At 36.3% G+C, this 23,419-nt stretch overlaps 2 protein-coding genes across 2 annotated transcripts in view; both read right to left on the reverse strand.

The window, feature by feature from the left end:
• Positions 1 to 415: 415 nt before the first annotated feature.
• Positions 416 to 2,905, reverse strand: LOC120355222 (glutathione S-transferase D2-like). The gene is given in 4 exon segments (XM_039443556.1): positions 416 to 616; positions 1,505 to 1,672; positions 2,746 to 2,817; positions 2,819 to 2,905. Coding segments are annotated over 4 exon segments (459 nt in total). The 5' UTR covers positions 2,891 to 2,905; the 3' UTR covers positions 416 to 469.
• An 18,389-nt stretch (positions 2,906 to 21,294) lies between these two features.
• Positions 21,295 to 23,419, reverse strand: part of LOC111054778 (endochitinase A1-like) — a 47,056-nt gene continuing 44,931 nt past the window's right edge. Inside the window, exon 4 of the mRNA XM_039443503.1 lies at positions 21,295 to 22,119. Within this exon, the coding sequence (XP_039299437.1) occupies positions 21,295 to 22,119 (825 nt within the window). The remainder of the gene's footprint in view (positions 22,120 to 23,419) is intronic.

The following is a 23,419-nucleotide window of genomic DNA, read 5'->3' on the forward strand; positions in this document are numbered from 1 at the left end:
ATTATGCAACCTCAAATAAATAAATAAATCAACTCTATTAATCAACTTTAAATGCATAAAAAAACGGTGCTTGTACAATTTTTTTCCTTTACATATTCTGACAACATGAAAATCTTAGTTTATTGACAATGCTCTACATAAAATGTTTTGAGTTATGTGCAATACAAGTTCACGGAGCCGGTCGCTGGTTGATTCAAACAAATCTCGAATCATTATTACAAAGACGAAGTATGGCAACGTTTGATGGACCTTCATGAGGAGTGAAATTTATTTACTATATGAGAATTGGCAACACAGCTCAGCGGACCATGATTGGGAGAAGACAACAGGCATTTTTGAAGACATTTTTCAAGAAATATTCAATTTTTTTATGACAAAACACTTACCGTACAAAGAACGTTCACTAATACAAAAAATTAAGTTGGACTTGTAAAATATTGAAAAACTCTCAGACTTCTGTGAAATTATATTATTCAGATTGTAGAATGTTCTTGAGTATACCGACGTACTTGTCAACTCCTTGCTGATTGGCTGAATCGTAATCCTTCATGGTTTCCTTGCAGCGATCCATGTAAGTAGAAATATTTTTGTATTTCTCCACGCCAATGAATATTTGCTGGAAATATATGAGTACCTGATCAATTAAGTTCATGTTTCAATTGGTAATTTAATAGGGTTTATCAATTGTTTGTTTGAAAGAAAATAAATTGTTTTAATGTTGGTGATCAATCAATAATCTTGAAAGCAATTTGAGTCAATTATTGATAAATTTATTTAAAAACATCAGGGTGCCTATACTATATGAAACCTAGAGACTAATTGTGGGGGGTACACTGGTCTGGAATATTTGAGAAAAAGACTTGTACCTTTAATTAAATAAAAACACGCATTTAACTTGTACCTTTCACATAGGTGGTATCTCACTTTTCCACACTCTGGCAGAACATTATTCTACAGAAATAGATGTCTGAGAATGAATTGATCCTTCCTTTCAGTAAATAATATGTTAACAGTGGACATAATAAAAAGTGTACTGTGTGATGCGGTCACGCTGATAAGCTATTAATAAGGTAAGTTAAGTTTCATTCGCCTGCTACTCCCGGTGTAAGGGTGACCACTTCAAGAGCCCAACTCTAAATGCGTTATGAGAGAAATAATAGGATGAAGTTCCTGGTGCCCTCAAATATGAATATTTTCAAATAAGTAGATACCATTTATTTAGCGTATGGCAGTTTTGTCAAAAATAAGGAAATTTCACACTATAAGTGCACGTCAAGGGTTGAAATTTAGGCTACTGTATTGCCTGGGGACTGGCTACAGTAAAGTAATAAATACAATTTATGAGTTGAACATCGCTTCCCGGTGGTTCGGAACCCACCTAAAGCTGTAGCCTGTAGGTCCACTCATCATTCATCTTTTCACCCATGCACAATCCTGAAGCTCATGTGGGCATCAACCTCAGTAAAAGAAAGTATATAGTGTTGAATTTGAAGCAAAAACTTACTGAGAGTCCGCTGAGTGTAGAAATGTATGAGAAATCAGCAATAGTCAGCTGATCACCAGCAATCCATGTGTTGCCTTCGAGGAATTTGTCCACCATCTCATAGTATTGATCTGTCTGACTTCTCTGATCTTCCGGGATGGTTTTAGATAATCCGAAAAAGAGAGGAAGCTGCGAGCAAAAATAACATAGAACCAGATAGAAAATTAAAATGAAAAGCATAGTTTTTTCTTTTTATAATGGAGAAATACTGCAACATTTTCTACCATACAATCATATTATTGAATAGATTATTTCGACAAATTGATCAAATGTTGTATTAATTTCAGTATGTGATGGAATAGATCACTGGCAATATCAATCACAACATTTAAGGCTGTTTGGTACACTCTTTTACATTATTTAAATTGGATACCGTAATTTTTTTCAATATGATTGTTAAGATCATTATAAGAGTGAGATAAAGTGGCAACTAACATTTTTAAGTGGTCTAATAAGCAAGTTATGGGTTGTTGAAGTGCTAACTTTCCAGATCATAAACGGTTTCAACTATATTACTACAACTTCTCTTGAAAATTCAAAAAATGTATATTTCCAAACAAAAACATTTTATTCCCCATATCGTTCATAAATAAGAAAGAGGTAACATTTTTTGTAAATTCGATAACTTGTTTATTTTGGCATTAATCGCGAAAAAACGCATATTAGAACAAAGCCAATGATATTTTGAATGTATTAAAAAACTCCAATGGAAAATTTGAAACCGTTTATGATCTGAAAAGAAAACGGAGTTTAGCACTTCAACAACCCATAACACGCTTATTATACCACTTAAAAATTTCAGTTGCCACTTTTTCTCACTCTTATAATAATCTTAACAATTATAATTAAAAAGATTATCCAATTTAAATGAAAATGAAAAGGTGTACCAAACAGCCTTAAGACAGTATGTAGTGAAATAATAATATTATTAGTCTTAGGTATTTATCACAGCAATCATGTAGTATGCTACATTGCATCTAGATATTGATATATTGGATTTAAAGCAATAATATTAAGTATTAAGAAATGGTAAATGATTTAAAGTGTATTATAAGTTTGAAAATGCAACAGTGATGTCTGGAAAACAGGATAATTCCAGAGAAATGACAGGTTAAAATACGTAGTTACTATTAGTCTATTAAGAACTATATGAAGTTGGGAAATTGGAAAATATAATTATGGAATGTAGGTAGCCTACTCACAAAACATCTCACTCCATGAGTAAAAAGGACAGATCCTTCAAAATGCAATCTTTGGTCGATGATAGCTCTTTTTTTGGATATCTTTTGGGTAAAGCGAGTCATCTTTGGCGTATTTTGAAACCAGGTAAGCAAGCGTTGATTGCATGACTGTATGAAGAAATTCAAGAACAAATCAAATTATTACATTTGGTTAGTAATATTTATTTTTCAAGGTGGAATGAAATAGATAAAGACCTGTTACTCTCACTTTCTATTCTAGTTAGTTTATCCACTGTGATAAACATTTCATTTATTATGCTATGATGTTTTGTACTCACTTACTCTTCATTTCTCACACCAAGTGCCAGTTGCACAAAAGCCGGTTAATTTAAACCGTGATTAATTCCACAAGAACCAATTACAGAAGCTGTCTTATCAGAAAGGCCTTCTCTGATTGGTTCTCGTGAAATTAATCACGATTGAAATTTAACCGGCTTTTGTGCAACCGGGCCTAATTCTTTATTTGGTGAAATATTTATTGTTTATCCAGTAATAAGTAGCCTATTCACTTGAAAATTCTTATGTGAAAATCCTTTCAGACTTCATGAAAGAGTGATTAATCCAACTATTACAACAGTTTTCTGCCACATTTCGATTCAATTCAATTCAATTCAATTTATTTCCTCAAAAAATCATATACATATCAGTTATACAAAATAACTAATAACAATAATAGTTATACAAAAATAATTCCAGGAAATATATTTCCCCACTTAGACTATAAATCCGTGTGTGGAGAAAGAATTCCTATCTAGAAAAGCCTTAATAAATACAGGATAATCGAAATCATTTCTTGAAAAACTTTTAAATTTTACTTTTTTTCTAAACAAAAAATGAACTTTAATTAAACAATAACTTCAAATGTAGAAAATAAAATAGGTTAAATCTATTACTGATATTGGTTGGTGCTATAAGGTCGAAAGAGTTAATAGAGCGCTGCATCAAAAACAAGAAACTAAACACAAGCAAGAATAGAGAGAGAAAAAGAAAAAATAACGAAACACGGAAAAACTAATGGCTTATAACAAAATGAAAAATATCTGTAGACAAATATCCAAGACAAAACTTAGGTGTAGGGTGAATTGACAAGGGCCTCCGAAGCATCCCTACCAATGTTGAATAGCCATTGGACTATTTTTCTTTTGTAAACAGGTACACTGCGCCCCTCAGCCTCCTGGATTGATGTAGGCAAATTTCGGTAGAGGAGGTGCACAATGTGAAATGGGGTGTTATTTGCTGGAGCTAAAGTGGCTCTAGGAGTACCATATCTGAAATTTAATCTATGTCTAGTTTGGTAATTGTGTGGTGATTCAGTAAATATTTCTGCTTTGTAGGATTTGGTAAAGGAGAGGAGGGTTTTTATGTATATTTGTCTGATATTAAGGACATGGAATTCGGAAAAAAGTTGTTCTGTAGGGTATCGCATGGGTTTATTTAAAATTATTTTTATTAGGGTTCTCTGAGTGACAGCAAGAGGCCGCAACAACGCCGCCGAGACTCCACCCCACGCCAACACACCGTATTGAAGCAAAGACTGCACGTAGGAGAAGTAAATGCCCCACAGTCAGCACGCCTGCAAGCTGCGAAAAGGCGAACATAAATTTTCTAAGTTTTTGCCTTACTGTTTGAATGTGCGGGGCCCATGATAATTTATGGTCTATTGTGACCCCCAAATATTTGTAGGTATTAACACATTCAATTACGCTGCAATCACAGGCGACCGACCGCAGTACATCACAGGAATGCAGTGCCAAGCGTCGCGGACCAGGATCACTGTCATGTTTAAAAAATATGGGTAGATGTTTAGTTTTTCCTACATTCAGGGTCAAGGTGTTCTGATCCAGCCAACGCTTGACCCTGATCATATCATCCTCCGACCGCTTGTAAGCCTCATCCCACGTGCAGCCGGACGACACCACCGCTGTGTCATCAGCAAAAAGGAACAATTTACCTCTAATTGCTACTTTCTCCAGGTCATTAATATAGATTAGGAACAGAAGCGGCCCCAGTGTACTTCCCTGCACCACTCCATAGTCGATTTCAGTTTTATCACTGTTAATTCCATTTATAGTCACGTATTGCAAACGGTTTTCTAAGTAGCTGATAAACCAATCTGTTGATCTAACGCAAATGTATTGTAATTTCCTTATCAACTTTTGTCGATCTATGGAATCAAATGCTTTAGCTAGATCCAGAGAAGTAACCAGGACACGCCTCCCTCCCCCAATTTGTTTTTCAATGTATTTGGTGATTTCAAAGAATGCATGAGATGTGCTTCTATCTTGTCTGAAACCAAACTGTAAATCTGATATTAGTTTTTCTTGTTTGAGGTAGTCAGCAAGTTGTATTTTGACACATTTTTCAAGTATTTTAGATAGAATGCAGAGTAAAGAAATTGGTCTATAGTTAGAAGTTAAGTTATTTTGTCCTGATTTGGAAATTGGTATCACTTTGGCAATCTTGAGTGCATTTGGAAAAATATTTGTATTAATACTAAGGTTAACTATATGCAACAAGGGTGTGATCAAAGCATCGATATTAAATTTTATTAATTTTGAGGGGATATTATCTGATCCTGATGCAGAGTTGCCCTTGATGCACCTTATCACATCAGTGAGCTCAACCCGTGTGACCGGCCGCAGCCAGAACAGAGAGTCAGCGGCGTGGTCGGCATCGTCCACCTCAAGCGGTCCCGCGGGGTTGAGAGTCTCAGCAAGTCGGCGACCAACGGAGGCAAAGTAGTCATTGAAATCATTACTAATTTTATTTATCTCCTCAGGGGTGGGAGGCGCAGTGCCACCGTGCTCTTTAAATGCATCTAGCGGGAATTTGGATTTACCCACAGAGCGCCCTACCACCTCATTTACTACATTCCAAAACTTCCTAGGGTCCCCATGAGCATCATCTATTTTAGTTTTATAATAATCAAACTTTGCTCGTTCAATAATTGATTTTAATGTGTTTCGGTATCGCTTGTATTTTTCGTTAATTTGTAAATTGTGGGGATTTCTCCTAGCTTCTTTACATAGCTTATCACGGCGATGCATTGAAGACAATCACCCGTGATCCAAGGTTTCAATTTAGAATATTTTGCTTTGTAAACGTGTTCTGATGTATTTCGTTTCAAGTTTCCTAGTATTATATCATTGAAATTTTCCGTGGCAGCATTCACCTCTGTTGCTTCGAGCACTCTTTGCCAGGTTTCGTCTTTTAGTGATTTAGTTATGTTTGGCAAATTTATTTTTTGAAAAGTTTTTGTGACTGGGTTGTTCACTTTTGGTGAGTTACAATTAATATCCAGGCATATTATGAAATGGTCAGTAATCTCTGTTTGTATTATTGATGAGTGAGCCTCGCATCTGTGTGGAAGTGAAATGAAAAAATGATCAATGCAGGTGTTACTGTTGGGACGTGTAATCTTATCTATACAAGCTACTAGCCCAAATTCATATAGTATGTCAAGGTATCTCTATTCTTGAGGATTGGGATTGAGTATGTCGCAGTTTATATCTCCTACAAAAATTCTTAGGCTAGAATGATTAAACGGCATGGACCTCAGTAGATCCTGAAGGCCGTTGTTAAACGATAACAAAGATGAAGACGGGCTACGATAGATACAGAATAATTCGCATGGAATGCCGGTCCAATCGAAAGATAGAGACAGACATGTTGCGACTTCACCAATTGACATCTGACAGCTTGTAGCTGATAAGGTCTCGTCTAAATACACAACAACACCGTCACACTGATTGATACTATTATAGCTACGTATTAACTTGAAACCCTCTAGACTCACAAGATCACTACAATCTCTGAGCCATGCCTCTGTGAGAATAATACAATTATACTTTATTTTGGGTCGCTGACAACCGTTCTCCTCGAGCGCTTCCGACAACTGTTCTCCCCGACATCTGATCCCCTATTGGGCATTGACTTGTAGCAGGCGCGAAAGTAGTACCATCACAGACTCTGTTTAACACATTCTATGAATTTGATTATTGGAAGTAAAGCTTGTTGATGTTATGATTTATATAACTGCAAATATTAGAAGAAAGAGAATATTTATATTCCCAAACTCCTGCACATGAATGAATGAATAATTTTAATCAGTAAAAAGATACAATCAAAACAATTTGATGCTTTCTGTTAGATTTACGACTAGAGTAATTAATGAGGATTTCGAGCCTGTAAGGTGTAAGGGATGGATATAGAGCCAAAATTGGATGGTCCTCGCATTTATTTATTAACAAATTCATAATAGGATATAAATACACAACTGAAGTTCAAGAAGTATTTTTGGGTCAAATTTGATATAGTATATTTCAAATAAAGTTTGTGTTCACGTCAACTTTACTTCTTCTATTAGATGAACAATACTTGAATCATCTGTTTAGTTGGAAAGATTCAAGGTATTCACAATATTAGTATTATTTTTTAGGAAGATTAATTTCCGAACTGAAATCCACCTATGCTGCTTTGTCAGTTTCTATCGGTTTAATAATTCTCAATATTTAATTTCTGAAAATAGATTTTTAATGTCGTTCGTTCGTTTTAGGGAAAGTGTGACAAATGAGCAAATCATACAAATAATATTTCTACAATTTGTTCTACAATTTGAGACCAAATCAATAATTTTTGAACCAATATTGACCGAACTGGAGTCATTTTCTCATCTTGCCAGAATCTCTTCTTTGCTTGGACAGACTATACCTATCGATTGTATGAAAATGGCGGGAGTAATTGCTCTACTATTCCAAATTCATGATTCCATAGCATTTTGGTTATGTTGACAAAAAATATATGTTTTTTTCATTAATTTATTTTCTGGTACATTTCATAATGTAAGCCTACTGGATGTTACTAAGTTGACAATGGGATTACACTCCCGGTTTATCTTCTTTCATGTTGAAATAATTTGAAATAATAATTATTCAAAATCGAATAATCAATTACAAATAGGTCGTCCGTGTTGTTCCTGATTGTGAATCCAACTACAGTGATTCAAATAATATTTCTATTTCTTAGTTATTAGAAATTACTTAGTTATTAGAAATCAACATAATATTGTAATGTTCTCTATTATTCCTTTCATCCTGAATAACCAATTGAAATGAATGAGTTAGTTCGTAGTAAACTCGAGATAGTAATGAGATACGCAGAACCCTCTGTATTATTTTTGAAGGAATGTGTAATCGACATAAACAGAATCTTGCCTTTCGGATACTGCTACCAATAATTAAAAAAATAACACGTCCTACCCTTTCACTAAACCAAACAATGTACCTGGATTCTAAGTGTAGCCTATAATTGGATGGGTCAATGTACGGATCATTAAGTCTTGGATGATCGTTTTGGGATTGAAGAATAGATGTTATGTTCGCCAGGCCTTAACCCAGACCAGACAAGGGAGCTATTCTCACCGCTAATTAGGATTGTTGAGTTGGAAAAACCCATATTATCTGTGGAGCGTGGGAGTGCAGATAGATTGTTGGATTCATTGAATAGGTAGAATGTATTATTTTTGGAATTTGTTGTAGTATCTTTGTCCAGATTCTGCTTGTTATGTCAAGGTCTGCTTCCTTCAAAAATATCACGTCCTGAACGAGTGCTGGTGGTCTAGGCCTATACGGTGAGGGTAATGAACTTCCCATGTATGGAACCTGATGTGAACAGTGTTGAACTATAATCGAATTCGGATGCATAGGATGAGAAAATAGATAGATTGATCAATAGTTGAGGGGATGTTAAGCACAAAAATTATAATTAAAATTACAAGGATCATATAACATAATTAATTAGCATTTCCTTTTTTCCGTATTTTAAAGGATGAAATAGGAAAACCTTAGTTGACTGTACACCATGCGCAATTATTGTAGTAGGAATTAAATAACCTACTCCTAAATGAAAGAATTTCATTTGCTAAGTCCAGAATTCAATGCCTTCTGATAATTATCAGAGATATTAACGAGTATTGTATCATCATAAATCAAGTATAAATCGCTTTTACTTTTTCTATGCATTGACGACTTTCACTTGTTGAGTACCAGTAGTTGTGAGTGTGATACTACAGTAGTTATACATGTTGAATGAAAATATTGAATTTTACAAAAAGGAGTTTTTAACTACTGTCGTTGAGAAATCTATTGTGTTGAGGCTGTTTTTATTGGTTATTAACACAAAAGATTTCTGGGGCAGCCCTAGGACCGAAGGTAAGGTGTAAGTCATCATAGATGTTATTGTATAGCAGAGACTATACCGGTAGTTTATAGATGACCGTTGTTGATTTCACAACAATGGATGTTTTGACAACCACTCTAGAAAACAAAAAATTGTATGCAACGAGCTGGAATAATTTGCTAAAGGGGTGCTTTACGAAACTATACCGGCGCTCAGCGTACAATAAAACCTACATCTTCTTATGAACCGAAATACGTGCAGCATATGTTTGTGCTTTGTGGTAAATATTTGATGTTCACCGATAGCGGTCGGTAGACCCTCCAGGTTTAAGATGGCTCCCTCGGTCGCAGCATACACAAATCAACAATTCTAGACCTGATAATGAGCACAGAATTTATAAATGGATTTATTTTTGCAAGTTCCTGACCAACATCCAGACAGGAATTATTTTATGAGATGGTAAAGGCCTCACAGCTGGAAGCTAAACGACTCCAATATCCCAAGAAAACCTTGATTCTAAATAATACTGTGTAATAAGTTACTACTCAGGCTGTTAACACCAGCTCAATTGAAAAAAAGTATATTTAATTCTCTTTAAGACTCTTAACAGAAACAAGGTAGGTCTATCTACCTAAGTCTTTCTTTATGTGAGTGGATATGCGGTATGAAAAATTAGTTGACCCTCCATTCAGTAAGAAGCTAAAAATTAATAGATTAATGATAATTAATGATTAAATCTAATATTATTAATAGCCACCTAATCAAACTCCAATGAATTATCAAAGACCTTCTCAAGTATTCAATTTGACACTCAGATGGAGAGTTACTCCTGTAACTTCCACAATTTAGTTATAAATAACAAAAAAAAATCTATCTGTCAACTTCTAGCGGGGGACAGATGCCCCCCTCTGCCCCTGCCTGGATATGCCCATGATTTGAAGATTGCATCAAAATCATTCGAATAAATTCTTTTAGTGCCTTCACCTAACGTTTGTAAATAATTATATGAAGTTAAAATTAATATCAATGCAACAATCAATGCTGCGGCCTTGTCATGCACAATGCTTTTAGATGACTATTGATATATATTGATACCTCCCTCGCTACCTTTCAGCCTGCCGCTCTGCTCTGCTCCCCACGCCACGCATCAACCAAATGAGTGGTTGACCCACCCGCCACAAGGGTGCGCCTCAGTCGCCGCCACCCGTTCCTGCCTTTCTATTGGCCGAGCACCGCCGGCCAATAGCAGCGCAGGTGAACTCGGGGACTGTGAATAAAAGGGGGCTACTCAGCTACCCTCAATAGCATTTGCTCACTAGCAGCCTTCCACTGAAGAGCCAGAAGAGACCACCAGCCGAGACCACTACCAGAGAGCACTACCAGCCGAGACCACTACCGAGACCAGGAGCAGAGCAGCGAGCAGGCCAATGAGGGAACCACGGCGAGACTAACCGCAACCTGAGGTGTCTTCCTTGTCTACTACCCTGCCGATGCCTAGGAGGAACCGAGCCGGCCGCCAAATCCAGAAGAGGAGGGCCCTACGTCGGCTTCGCCAGGTGGAGGAGAGGCTGAGGCTGTACACCGCCGCGCTAGCTGCGCCCCAAGACTTAGCGCTCCAGCCTAACAACTGGCGCGCGGTTCTGGATGCGCGGGTTGGGTGCCGAACCGACATCGGAGTGTGTGCAGTGGAAGCCTACGACCCTGCCTGCCCGGGGATTGACCGAAGGCCCCTTCTAAACGAGGAAGTGGTCGAGGAGGTCCTCCTGGCAGAGATTCGGCACGACCTCTGGCTAGTAGATCACCCGGTCAGCCCTCTCCATAGCCGGGTAAACCAGAGTGGAGACTGCAAACCATTGACTTGAGCCCCTGCCGGCTTGCTCTCGCACCAGACGGACCTGCCCGGGACCCTCGCGCGGCGTGGTATCGCGCCAGTTGACGACTACTAAACATCTAGCCTGCCTTGGTCCCTTTTAGGGCCACCAGCAACAATCTTGGTCCCTTTTCAGGGCCACCAGCAACAAACTTGGCCTTTTTCAGGGCCACCAAAAGCCATTTTTCCAGACAGTGGTAACAAACCCCTCGCTCGACCTGACTGACTAGCCCAATTGATGAACGAGCCACACCTTCTGCCATATCAATATTTTGAACATTTCATTTCATAAATATTAATTCCAAACCATTTCAGAACTTTTGAAGTAATGTGCATTGACATTGCACAAGAATATTAATTTGAATATAGACTTAACAAAGATGATCAGAATATCAGAACTTAACAAAGACGATCAGAATATCAGAACTAGTTGTATAGTATCAGAACTAGTTGTATAGTACAGTATCTAGTAATCTGGTTTAATAGCATGATACATAGGATTCATGTGACTTCATTTTCAAGTTTCAAGGAGAGAGCCAGCCAGAATGGTGATTTCATGTGATGTGGTGAGGGGAACGTTTGTCGGGAGCGTTCCTGACAACTGATCTCCTCGAGCGCTTCCGACAACCATTCTCCCCGACATCCATTCTCCTACTGAAAAGAAGGAGAACGTCTGTCGGAAGCATTCCCGACAACCGTTCTCCTCTAGCGCTTCCGACAACTGTTCTCCCCGACATCCGATCCCCTACTGAAACCTGCTTGAAAAGAAGAACGGTTGACGGCGTTGACCGGCAACAACTGATACCCTAAAAACTGGTTTGAAAAGGTGATCGGCTGTCAGGGAGAATGGTTGGCGCATTCCCCTTTATTTTTATACTTTGTAGTAATATTAGCAACTCGTCAAAATTTTTATTATAGCTACGAATATTCAGATGCAGCACTCTGAAACTATTCGACCCACAACAATCACCACCAACACCATTAAAACTGTTATTGTAATCAACAAGATTAGTGAACTCTTTACAATCAATAATCGGTCGCTCTAGATAATTATTGTCATCCATGATACAAATTTTATTTTTTCATATCTCATCAGCGCATCAGCCAGCCAACAACTGATAAAATTAGGAATGTGTAAAGACTTTTTGAAAGTATTGCATTTAACTTACATGTTACAATCAAGTGAAAAATTATTAGATAAAGTTAACGATGAGAGTAATAAGCCTTAATAATGATTTACTAGTACCCAATTAGATACGGATTGAATTGAGCTTGCTATAAAGAAAGTAGAATTGATCATAAATAAAAGACATTTATACAATATAAATATAAAATAAATATGATATTGATACAATAATTGAAAAACAAGAATCCTTAGAGAAAAAATGACGATTAAAAAGCATCAAAGAGAATAATAAAATTCCACCTAAAATAAAGATATCCATATTATAGAACAAATATATACATATGATGCTTAATAATTATTGAAAACAAGAATCCATAGGGAGAGAGTGGAAAAAGAAACAATTAAACCTCAAAGAAAGCAATAACATTTCACCCTAATGTTATATGCTTTCACTATATACTCTCCCCCCATGTATTACTGTAGTACCTCAGCAATCAGGATGAAATAATAATAATTATTTTTATTACATAAATATATATTATTGTTAGTAAATAACTTGAATTTCACGATCTATTGAGTTAAATGCTAGTATAGTTTATTCAGTTTATTTCACCGAATGGGCTATCTTTAAAACACTCTCACCAATCGTTCTAATGTGTTACTTTCTATAATTATACATGAATAAAAATATTATTTTCACTGATATCACACTACTCGTGTTTTTGGAATTTTAATGAAGAACTGAGGAAATTGATGTTGTTACCTTGCTGGAGACACTTGCCTATTGATGCGGCACTCACTTCATTTGACCAGGCTGGCAGTTGAGTTGGCGTTGGTTGCAGTGGGGCGTAGCGGCGCCCCGTCGGCCTGGATGGGGGCGGCATCTTCCTCAGAGGCGGTTGCGGGTGGAGTCCTCTCCTCCAGGTCCTTTAGACAATTCACTCTGAATGGACGAGATGTTGGAGTTCTCTTGGCCATCACACGTCCATCGTTTGTCCACACGGAAGCCATCTTGTTCTCCTTAATCATGCTCCTTGCCGTTTTGAATAGTACACTTGTATCCTTAGTGAGTTGTTCATTCAAATGAATTTGGACGTCTGGAAAATCGTTATCGATTTCTCTCGCCTTCAGGAATCTTTTGTGACGTCTTGCGAGGAGCCATTCATTTTTAACCAGTCTTGACACGAATGAAACTACAATTGACTGAGATCTCGGCTCGCCCCCCCCGGACTGGGAGCCAATGGGCAGCATTGATGTCTGCTTGGTAGTATGTAAGTTTCAGGAGTTCAGCTATCTTAATGATAATGGGAAATACATATAATGATCTTACTTTGCACATATTACTTAAAATGAATAATTGACGAAAGATTTTCATTTACTTTAGAAAATCGATTTTAATGTCAATTATAATATAAATCTCAATAAATCTTAAACTGTACAAATATGTACATTCAATGATTCTCTCATCAGCTCTGCTGTTAGTTTGATAAACAACATTAGTAAATTATTAACAAGTCATATGGTTCATATGATTAGAAAGAAGAAGCGTGAATGTAGAGCAACCAGTTTCTTACATCTCCCCCCCTTGAACGAGAAACTTCCTCGAAGGTGTCAAGTTGCTTGAGTGACAGATGATTGGTTAGTAGTGGAATAACACCGATTTAGCAACCAATAGGAGCTCAGGAACGTGTTACGGAGGCAGAGCTTAAATTTTCTGTGCTCCATATGGAAGAACTTCCCCCCGCCGCCCCCCGCCTTAGCTCTCCATTTTGTAAGCTGAGAAACTGGTTGGCTCCACCTAAAGCCTTGTTCTCCTTCTATTCTTTCGTTCCCACTATACCAATAACAGCTATGTTTCAGAGGTGGAACTAAAATTTTCAATGGAATAGCTTCCCAGCCCCACCTGCCAGCCGCCATGTAACTGGTTGGCTCCACCTTGTTCTCCTTCATTCCCACCATACCTGTTTCCTCTCTTCGGCATCTAAGACCCCGCCCGCCATGCGAAAAGATCTTTCAGTGTTTAGCTTTATTCTGTAAGCTCAAGAACTGGTTCCCTCTCTGAACGTACCTCAGATCACTTCTATACAATCGCAGCCATCAAAGCCTCTCCTTCTCTGCAAGCTCTGACAGCTACCTCCATCTTAGCCTTTCCTCTCCCCCCAGCCTGACTTACTATTTTTTGCATTTATGATATGCAAGATCAAATAATGCTTCCCATAATTGGTTACAATTAATTATTGTGATTATGGAACATTCACAGCTGCATCCATAATGGAAATGGGCAGAACCACTATTTATTACATCTAATAAATCATAAATTTCGGAAAGAATTGAGAATCTTGAATTTGAATTCTTCAAAGCTGTATTATGCTCACTATTTTTGCTTTCCTCTAACTTAGGTTTTTTTTTAAACAAATAATCATCAACTCCTGTACAATATTGTGAATATTGAATACTGTTTGCTAAATCAACAAATTCTTCATAAGTTATCCCCATCAAAAGTCTTGACAACTTTTTAAATTTTGAATAGCTATTACATTGTGACATTTTATAGGTTATGTCTATCTTTTTCTCACACACACTCAAAACTGAACTGATCACTAGAAGATCTTGTTTAAGACTGAAAAGCTTTTGTTTCCACCTGACTGTTGAATGAAAACGAATACAAGTTTAAAAAATTATATTCATTAAACTTATATTCATTAGCATATGTGCAGTAAAAAGCCCAGGCGTTGAGGTTATAGTGCCTCATCTCCATCTATAACTAAAATATTGATATTGTATCTATATTATAATCAATATTTTCATATCAATAGAATATAGAAGTATCAATTTTCATTCAGCTATAGACAGACCTACTCACTTGTATGATCTTTCAGCATTGTTCAGACAACATCAATATCAGTGTATCACCAATAATTAATCCCTTTCTTTGTTGCTTCTATTCCTGCTAGTCTGCTCATAGTTAACTCAATACTGCAGAAATTAGATCTATCAATTTTTTTTTATTTAGCTTTTTCCAAATGAATTAAAGATGGTTTATCCTCGCAATGTTCACATCTCATTATATATTTTTTACTGTTAAAACTGTCCAATGTGTTAATATTTATTGATGAGAGAAACTTTTCAGGTAGATAAACATCATAGAAAGAATAGGCGCCGCTTTTCCTGTCAACATCGTAGATTTTCAAAACAATTCGAAGTCCACACTGAGTTCGCACCAATCTCGCTTTTTCTATTTTATAACTATAGTCTGCTTTTAAGTCCTTAATTTGCACAATCGGAATTTCCTCGCATGCTGATTGATTGAATTTTTTCAAATCAAAATCTTGAAACTCTTGCATAGTCAAAAAACACGTCCTTACACACGTAATGTAGAATACAGAATGATTAAAATTTTTATACACTTAGAGTCTATACTAAATCTAGCTCTCTTCCCCCACAGTTCAAGCACAGGAACATGTTTCTACATGTCAGCAAAAAAGTCGATAAACTCTAACTGGTTTCTGACAATGACGTCATATGCTGTTGTAATATTTCATTTTCCAATTGTATAAGTTTATTCACATTTAATTTGAAAGGTCTGTAATAGGTTAAATATTCACTAATATCGTTTAAATTTACTGTTGTTAGAAAAATTGCTCTTATATTTTCAAGCAGACTTGTATCACGATTTTTTGCTCTAGCTTTCACAATTGATTGTTCACATACTTCATACCATTCCAAATAATCACATAATTTTTTCTCTAAGTCAGCATCAGCCGTTAACCACTGTTTTGGATCCATTCTTCCTTCACCTGCTTTTAACATATACTAAAATCAACTTTTACCTGCATCTCTTTTTATATGAGTGGAACTAGAACTGAAAAATTTATAGGGTTGGTAGTACTGTTTAGATTGCAAATACGCGCTTTATGCATGAATAATTGATATCCACAATAAACACATACAACTTCACTTCCATTATAAAAAAAGCCTTGTCTTGCATACCGTTTCTTTTTATCATTAGTATAAAACGGACAATTTTTCATTGATTTCATTCTTTCATTTTCACATTTAAAATCGATTTGATGTTGAAACGTTGATTCAGTTTTCACAAGCAGTTCTGTAAGATAGTGGTTTGCGCTATAGAGTGCACACCTGCCATCGGTAATTGATCTGTGTATTTTACATACATCTTTACACCAGCTCACATTAAATTTATTATAGTCAGGTTTAATAAAATCGTCTGGTATTACTTCAACATTATTATGAAATTTCTTCAAGAAATCTGCCTTTTCTCTTCCTTTTGTGAAAACTTTCTGATAATTCTGCATACAAGCTTGGATAATCTCATCAGAATAAATTGTATCTCCCATTTCCCATTTTATCTTATGATGATAAAATTCTAGCCAACACACATCACGATAACTTTTCCAAGGTAAATCAGATTTAGGAAACGGTGGTTTAAAATGATATAGCACATAAGTTTGACGTGCATCTACAAGAGCAAATTCTTTTATATAAAACTTAGAATCGGAATAAGATTTATAGCCATGAAATTCAACTACACACCAAGATGAAGTACTGTCTGACTCACCTATGTTTTCACCGTTCTTCATATCAAATCCTGTTTTAGTAGATTTCAACACTTCGATGTTATCTTCCAGATTTTCACCGTTTTCTCTTTTCACTTGTGCACTTGCTAATTCTTCTTCTTCCCTATCTAAATTACACTGCACTCCACGAGAATGAAATTTTGGAGGCGATTTTGAATGACATGTTCCATGATCAATTATTCCATCCGAAGTATTGTAGTGAGACAAAAGTTTATCGTAGATATCTTCCTCAAAACCTTGATTGGTATAGTTATAGTTGTTTTCCTCGTCTTCATCTTCTTCCAATTTGAACAGATTTCTAGAAGTCTTGTTTAAAGAGTTGCACATCTTTGTTGAACTCAACATTGAAGCACACATGACAACAGCTTACAGTCAACTGAAGCAGACAAAAGCTAATCCTACTATTTATATTGAAATTCTACGTATGTGCGCACTCTATTGACGAACTATTGAATCTCTTGTACAATTGACGTTAGCGGTTTGTACTCGACTAAATTATCGCTTACAAGAATGCAGAATGCTGAAGTAGAATCCGGTACTTCTTTATCAAACTCAATTTCTAATCTAATATCTGCTGATAATTTCAAATGTTCTGACTGGTGTGAACAGTCTATAACTATTATGGGAGTATCCTTCTTGTAAGTGTCATAATTGATTTCATTCCCATTTTCTAAATTTAGTGGTAAGTTATGATAGCTCCCTGCAAAGTCTATGAAAAATTTATACATTAACTCTCTCCTCCTTTGTAAAGAATCATATGAGTAATAATGATTATTAATGAAAACACGTAGATTATGAAAATCACAAAAATCAAATTTAGACATATCAGCTGAAGCTAATAACTTTCTATTTGTTTGAAACCCTAAAATAACATATTTTGGAATGTCTGAATGTGCCGCGGTTTTTATTGTCCAACTATGTACCTTTGTTCTTGGTAAAAGTGGATACTCATGTGTTTCCCACTTACGAAACGCAATCTTTAGGGGTCTGTCTGTATCTAATATTCTTAAAAATTTAAGTCTTACATGAGTTTCTAACTGAATATAGGGAATTTCCCATATCAACTTATTCAATGTTATATTTACAGATCCTGCATCTGCTGATTGAATAGAATTTAAATCTGAAGATGATCTTAAAAGTACAAGTTCTTGCTTCACGTTCAATATTACATGTTTAAAATCTTCAAAAAATGGAAGTAGTAATTTTAGAGTTATACAGAATGAGAATTTATTATTAGCTAATGTATAGCCAGTTCTATCGAATCCGGCCAGATGGTACATGTTTTTCTCAAATAAATTTTTCAATAACAATGATTTTATAGTTGAAGTAATTCCTACTAATCGAGATTTTGCCACTGGTATTTCAGCTAATTCATATCTAATTTCATCAAATAAATAACCGATAGCATTACTTATTAACGTGTAGGTAGCATTTTGTATGCTAGTCTCTCCTTTGTTTGTCACCGACTTTTTACACACAACTTCTCCTTCAATAATTATAAATGATCAACATGGAAGTGAGTAAACGTCTTGGGAATTTATCGGTATTCTTATCTCATCACTATGTTCCAACTTTTGGTTTGCATAAGGCCCATGTGAATGATATTCAAAATTTGTAATATCATTGTAATAACGTATTTCACGTTCTATATCTAATATTTCGCTTACTGCCGCCGACATAATCATAGTTGACTCGAAATCCTAATTTTTCCAGAATTTTCGCGTTCTTTGATGTTAACGGCTCAGAGTGTGAACTCTTACTGATTGTTTTCATACTGTTGCTCAATCTATTTGATTTGTTTCTATGCTTCCATTTGTTACTAGTTTTTTTCAATTTACATTGTTGCGGTTTTTTTCTCAAACCGCTTTTATGAAAACCATCATTGCTATTACTGTGTGAAGAAACTATTGATCTTGAGTTGAAAATTATATAGCCCATTTTTACTTTTTTTCTTGTATATGTATTCTTACTGTTATTCGATCTCCTCTAAAGTCTAATAAACTACCTTTCTGGTCTGTCACCTTGACAATAATGGTTTGAAACTTATTTGTGTTTAAGCTTACATATATTATCGGATTTGGGGTTTCATTTATTAAGTATCCTGGCGGTACCTTTGGAAGAAATTCATATATAGTATGAGTTTCTTTTCCATTAGCATATGTATTAGATGCTAAGTTACAGCTAACAATAATTGAGGTTACATTTGAACTAAAAACAGGGTTTGTGGAATAATGCCACACATATGGTTTTAAAATTGACTTATTAAATCCTAAAATAGGAGCAATAGAATCGACTTGTGTTAAATCAATCGGCTTGTTTGCATAAATTTCTGTTTGTAATGTATTATTATTACCTTTAATTTGTAATTCTTCTGACTGTTCTGATATATTTAATTTTCGTTTTATTGCTTCTATAATGTTATCAATTTCATATGATCCTGTATCAAGTTTTATTAGATTATCATCATACTTGAAGCTTGAATTTTCTCCTTTAATTATGTTTGGAATTGAATTAAATGTCCATAAGTTTATCAGTCCAATCTCATATGCTCTATCACCAGGAAGTTCTAATATTTCCGATAACGTCTCATGCAATTCACTTGTATTTGAGGAAAGTGTTATTACCACCATTTCGATCTTACTCCTAGCACTTAACGTTTATAACTGATTACACAAAAACAGTAAACATAGATGTCCGCAAATAATCGAATTATGTGGTTGTACCTGATCAATGTTATAATAAATATTTATATGTCTTTCCTTGTTCCAATAGCTTACCAGTTTTCTTGGTGGTTGAAGATTACCAATAGGATCGAAATAGAATACATTTTTATCTATCTTATGATATGCAACCCAATGCGTCCCGCTACCGCTAGTTTTGTCTAAATTTACAATAGCCATTTCACTGGGTAAGTTTTTGCTAGGAAGATTATCCAGCATATAAATACCGCGCAACGATTTTTTCATAATTTTCGACAATTTCTTCAGATCGAAATTAGTCAATGGTCTATCCAAATTTATATTATTCATTTTTTATTTGATTTTTTTAGTTTTCTTCCTCCCTTTTTTACTCTTTTTTCTTGTCAATGGTAGAGATGTTTTTCTCATAGTCTTACTTACCAGTCCAAATGCACCTGGCAGTATATGTGATATTGCTTTATTCAAATTCCTCCCACTACCCGCATATCTTGGGTATGGTCTCAAATAATATCCTCTCCCCTTAACATGATTCTTCAATTCTCTAATAGCATTATGACGAATTAAATCACTTATTGATTTAGCATTGCTACTAACAGTATGATTCCTAGCTTTGGTTCTCCTTGTCTTTCTGCTCCTTGTACTGCTCCTCCCTCTATGCCCCGACCCACTAATTGCAGCTTTAGTTTTCATTGCAAGATTAACTAAATAACTAAGAGCTTTCTCACCAAGAGGTGTCTTAGGATCTTTAAATATTTTCCAAGCTTTATCAGCTAGAAGACGATCTGCTTTTCCTATTTCTTTGTTATCGTTTGTTCTACTATAGGTCACGTCGTGCCCTTGGCACGCTAAGTCAAGCTGATTTATAGGCTCAACCTTATTTTTTAACCTTTTTTCAAGGTTGGTTCCTGGGCCACAGTAATTGTAAGCTTGACACAGCAATTTTCAAGCTGATACACAAATAATTTAGGTATTTTATTAATACCTATCGCATCTATAATGCATGATTTTAAATAGAACAATGTACTGTTTCTTGTTCGTTCTAAATCGCTCAAGTATTTTGAAAACAAATCTGACTCAATATTATCTCTGTCAATTATATCATTTGAATTATTCAATTGTAAAGTTATATTGAACTGATGAATATTCGTTAAATTAGTTGAATTGCATCTGCAACTTTTGGTATAATTCGCATATAAAAGCAGTAAAATTGCAATCCAATATAGCATAACAGTGATAATACAAAATGATTTCAATAAATTAATTGAGTTTATACAACCAATTTTCGAATCATCTAATCTGTCAAAGTTTTTTTCATTTTCATCAGCTTCTTCTTTGTTGAGTAACATCCTGCTCACTCTACAATTGCTCATCTCACACTGACTTGCGAAAAGTTCAACAACCTGACTTAAACATGTTCAAACATGTACTAGTCTAACCATAAAACAGTTACGTCACAGATAGCTATAAGTTTTTTCCTTTTTTATTGACTGCAGTAAGTATAAATACGAGTGTAAGCTAGAATAGCACTCAGTTTGCTGAAGAAGAGCAGAAAGTGTTTTAGCAAGAATTATCATCACAGTCATCATCCTCATTTTCAACATTTGTAGAACAAGGTGAGTAGAATGACAAATTTTCTATATTCAATAACATTTTATTTGCATTTATTATTTGAACAAAATAATTATTTATTAAAACTTGAGAATGGTAAGAAGAACTTCTTCTTACCTAAACAATATGCAGACTGAAATTACATCATCGATCTATCTGACGTAATTTCATGGTTGTCGAGCAGGCTTGTACTTCTTGTCCCCGCACGATTCTTGTGTAGAATCGATGGGAGACCGTCAGTACAAGCCTGCTCGAATTGAAACTTTCCAGATTCTCTTCTGTAACCATATCTGCATATTGTTTAGGTAGGAAGAAATTAATCTCATTTCTGTTTTCATTTATGACGTGAAGCATCGGGTTGTTTCCAAACCTAGTTCTTGCGATGCGCGCCCTCACCACACGATACTCAAAATTGTCTAATAGCTCTGACACTCATGTAGTTTCATTCACAAAGTTAAAACGGCTGATATTAAACAATTTTGAGGAGCTTGTTGGTGAGGGCGCGCATGAGTTAGACGGTGCCGTCATGCTTGCCGATCCTCTGCCTTGTGTTGTCCTGCTGCCCTGAGCTGTTGTTGGTCTTGATGATGATGTAGCTTGAGCTGTTGTTGGTCTTGATGATGTAGCAGCTAGCAGCGGTACTGCCGAGGAGTCTCCCTCTGACTCAGAAGAAGAGAACAGCTTTACAGACATCTTCTTCTTCTTTTTCTCCACTTTCGTCCATTTGGACGAAGGTGATCGTTTGACCAACTCACGAGTCGGAGGAGTAGCTTCGATGAAATTGGTTTCATCGCTCTCCTCTATGATCTTCACATCGTCAGACGAAGCTTGCGAGGGGCCAGCTTCAGTGGCGCCTATGGGGGTGGTAGCAGCTTCGGCGGCGCCTATGGGGGTGGTAGCAGCTTCGGCGGCGCCTATGGGGGTGGTAGCAGCTTCGGCGGCGCCTATGGGGGTGGTAGCAGCTTCGGCGGCGCCTATGGGGGTGGTAGCAGCTTTGGCGGCGCCTATGGGAGTGGTAGCAGCTTCGGCGGCGCCTATGGGGGTGGTAGCTGCTAACGCTGCCAACAGCTCAGCTGATGGAGGCGGGGGAGCTTGCATTGGAGCCTGCTGCTGTCCAAGCCCAGGGTAGGCAGTAGTGTACCACGGTGAGGGTGGCCCCCACATAGAGTACGGGTTCCAGCTAGCTGCTGCCATCACGGCTGGCTGGCTGTATGTCAGTGCTGTAAGCCCCCCTCCACAGACCGCAGCATATGTTCTCTGCAAGAAAAATATAGTGTGAACAACAATTTACATAACATTTGATTGAAGTTGAAAATTAAACATTTAATAAGTGACTGTACAAGAGTGAACTGGTTTTATCTTCTACTATATTTAGTGTAAATAAATTTAGAGAACTTGTATTTTGATTTTGTATTGTATACGTTTTTGTGGAATAAATTTGAATTTGAAAAAAAAATATGATTCTAATAACTTTTAGCTGTACATATTTTGTTTGATACTTTTAGAATGTACAAGAGCAAAAAAGTAACTTTTAGCTGTACATATTTTGTTCGATACTTTTAGACTGTACAAGAGCAAAAAAGTTTTGAAATATCTCTTCAGAATAAAAATAATAGAACTTAAAGCTTGAGTGCTGATGCCTACAGCTTGAGCTGTTGTTGGTCTTGATGATGTAGCTTGAGCTGTAGTTAAGTCGGCGGCGGGAGCGTTGACAAAGGACGACATCTTCTTCTTCTTATAGATGAGTTGATTCGGAAGTGTTGTTAGCTGATTGATCAGACTGGATGATTCTGTTTGAATTTTTCACAGCTTATATACTGAAAAATTACAGTATTTTTCCCCATCTCCACACAGACTTAGCTGTGGTGGGATTCAGATTGGAAAGCTTCAACTTTCAAAACTTTCAACCTTCAAAAAGGTCATGTTCCCACAGAAAAAATCAAGGCCAGTACCAAACCGTATTTGACTCCTATCCTGCTATCCCAAAGTATTACAAGAGTCTTGCCTATACGTCAGACAGAATAAAATAGATATGACATCATCCTTGTTTTGAGAGAGGTCTGAGACTACAGCTTTCATTTCAATCTCGTTAAATCTGGCTGATGGTGGTGGAAATTGAACTGTGTTCAAGCTGAAAATTCACTCTGTAGTTCATTCCTTTCCAGATAGCCGAGGCGAAAACAGCAATAACACCATATGTAGAATTTTTTGAATTTATTATTGAAGAGGTCGAAAGACGTATTATCAACAGTCATCCTTGCAGAAGCTGCATTATAGAGAGAAGAAGCAGACATCACGAGTAGCGGCGCTGCACAGAAAACCGATAGTCTGCTGTCCAGAGAGAGAAGCTGCATTACAACAAGCTGCCACACGTGCAAAAATTTCAGCAGTCTACCGACCAGAGAGAAGCTGCATTTCAACAGACGAAGTCGGCAACCTGTGCGCGTGCAACAATCGTCTAGACAACGTTCAATCTTATTTTTAGCTAGCTATTTTGGTGAGTCATCATGACCAGTATTAATTATTCATTGGAAAAAACTAGTGCTTTAAATTCGCA

This window comes from Nilaparvata lugens, chromosome Y (assembly GCF_014356525.2).
Source record: "Nilaparvata lugens isolate BPH chromosome Y, ASM1435652v1, whole genome shotgun sequence".
In the NCBI taxonomy this organism is placed as follows: domain Eukaryota; kingdom Metazoa; phylum Arthropoda; class Insecta; order Hemiptera; family Delphacidae; genus Nilaparvata; species Nilaparvata lugens.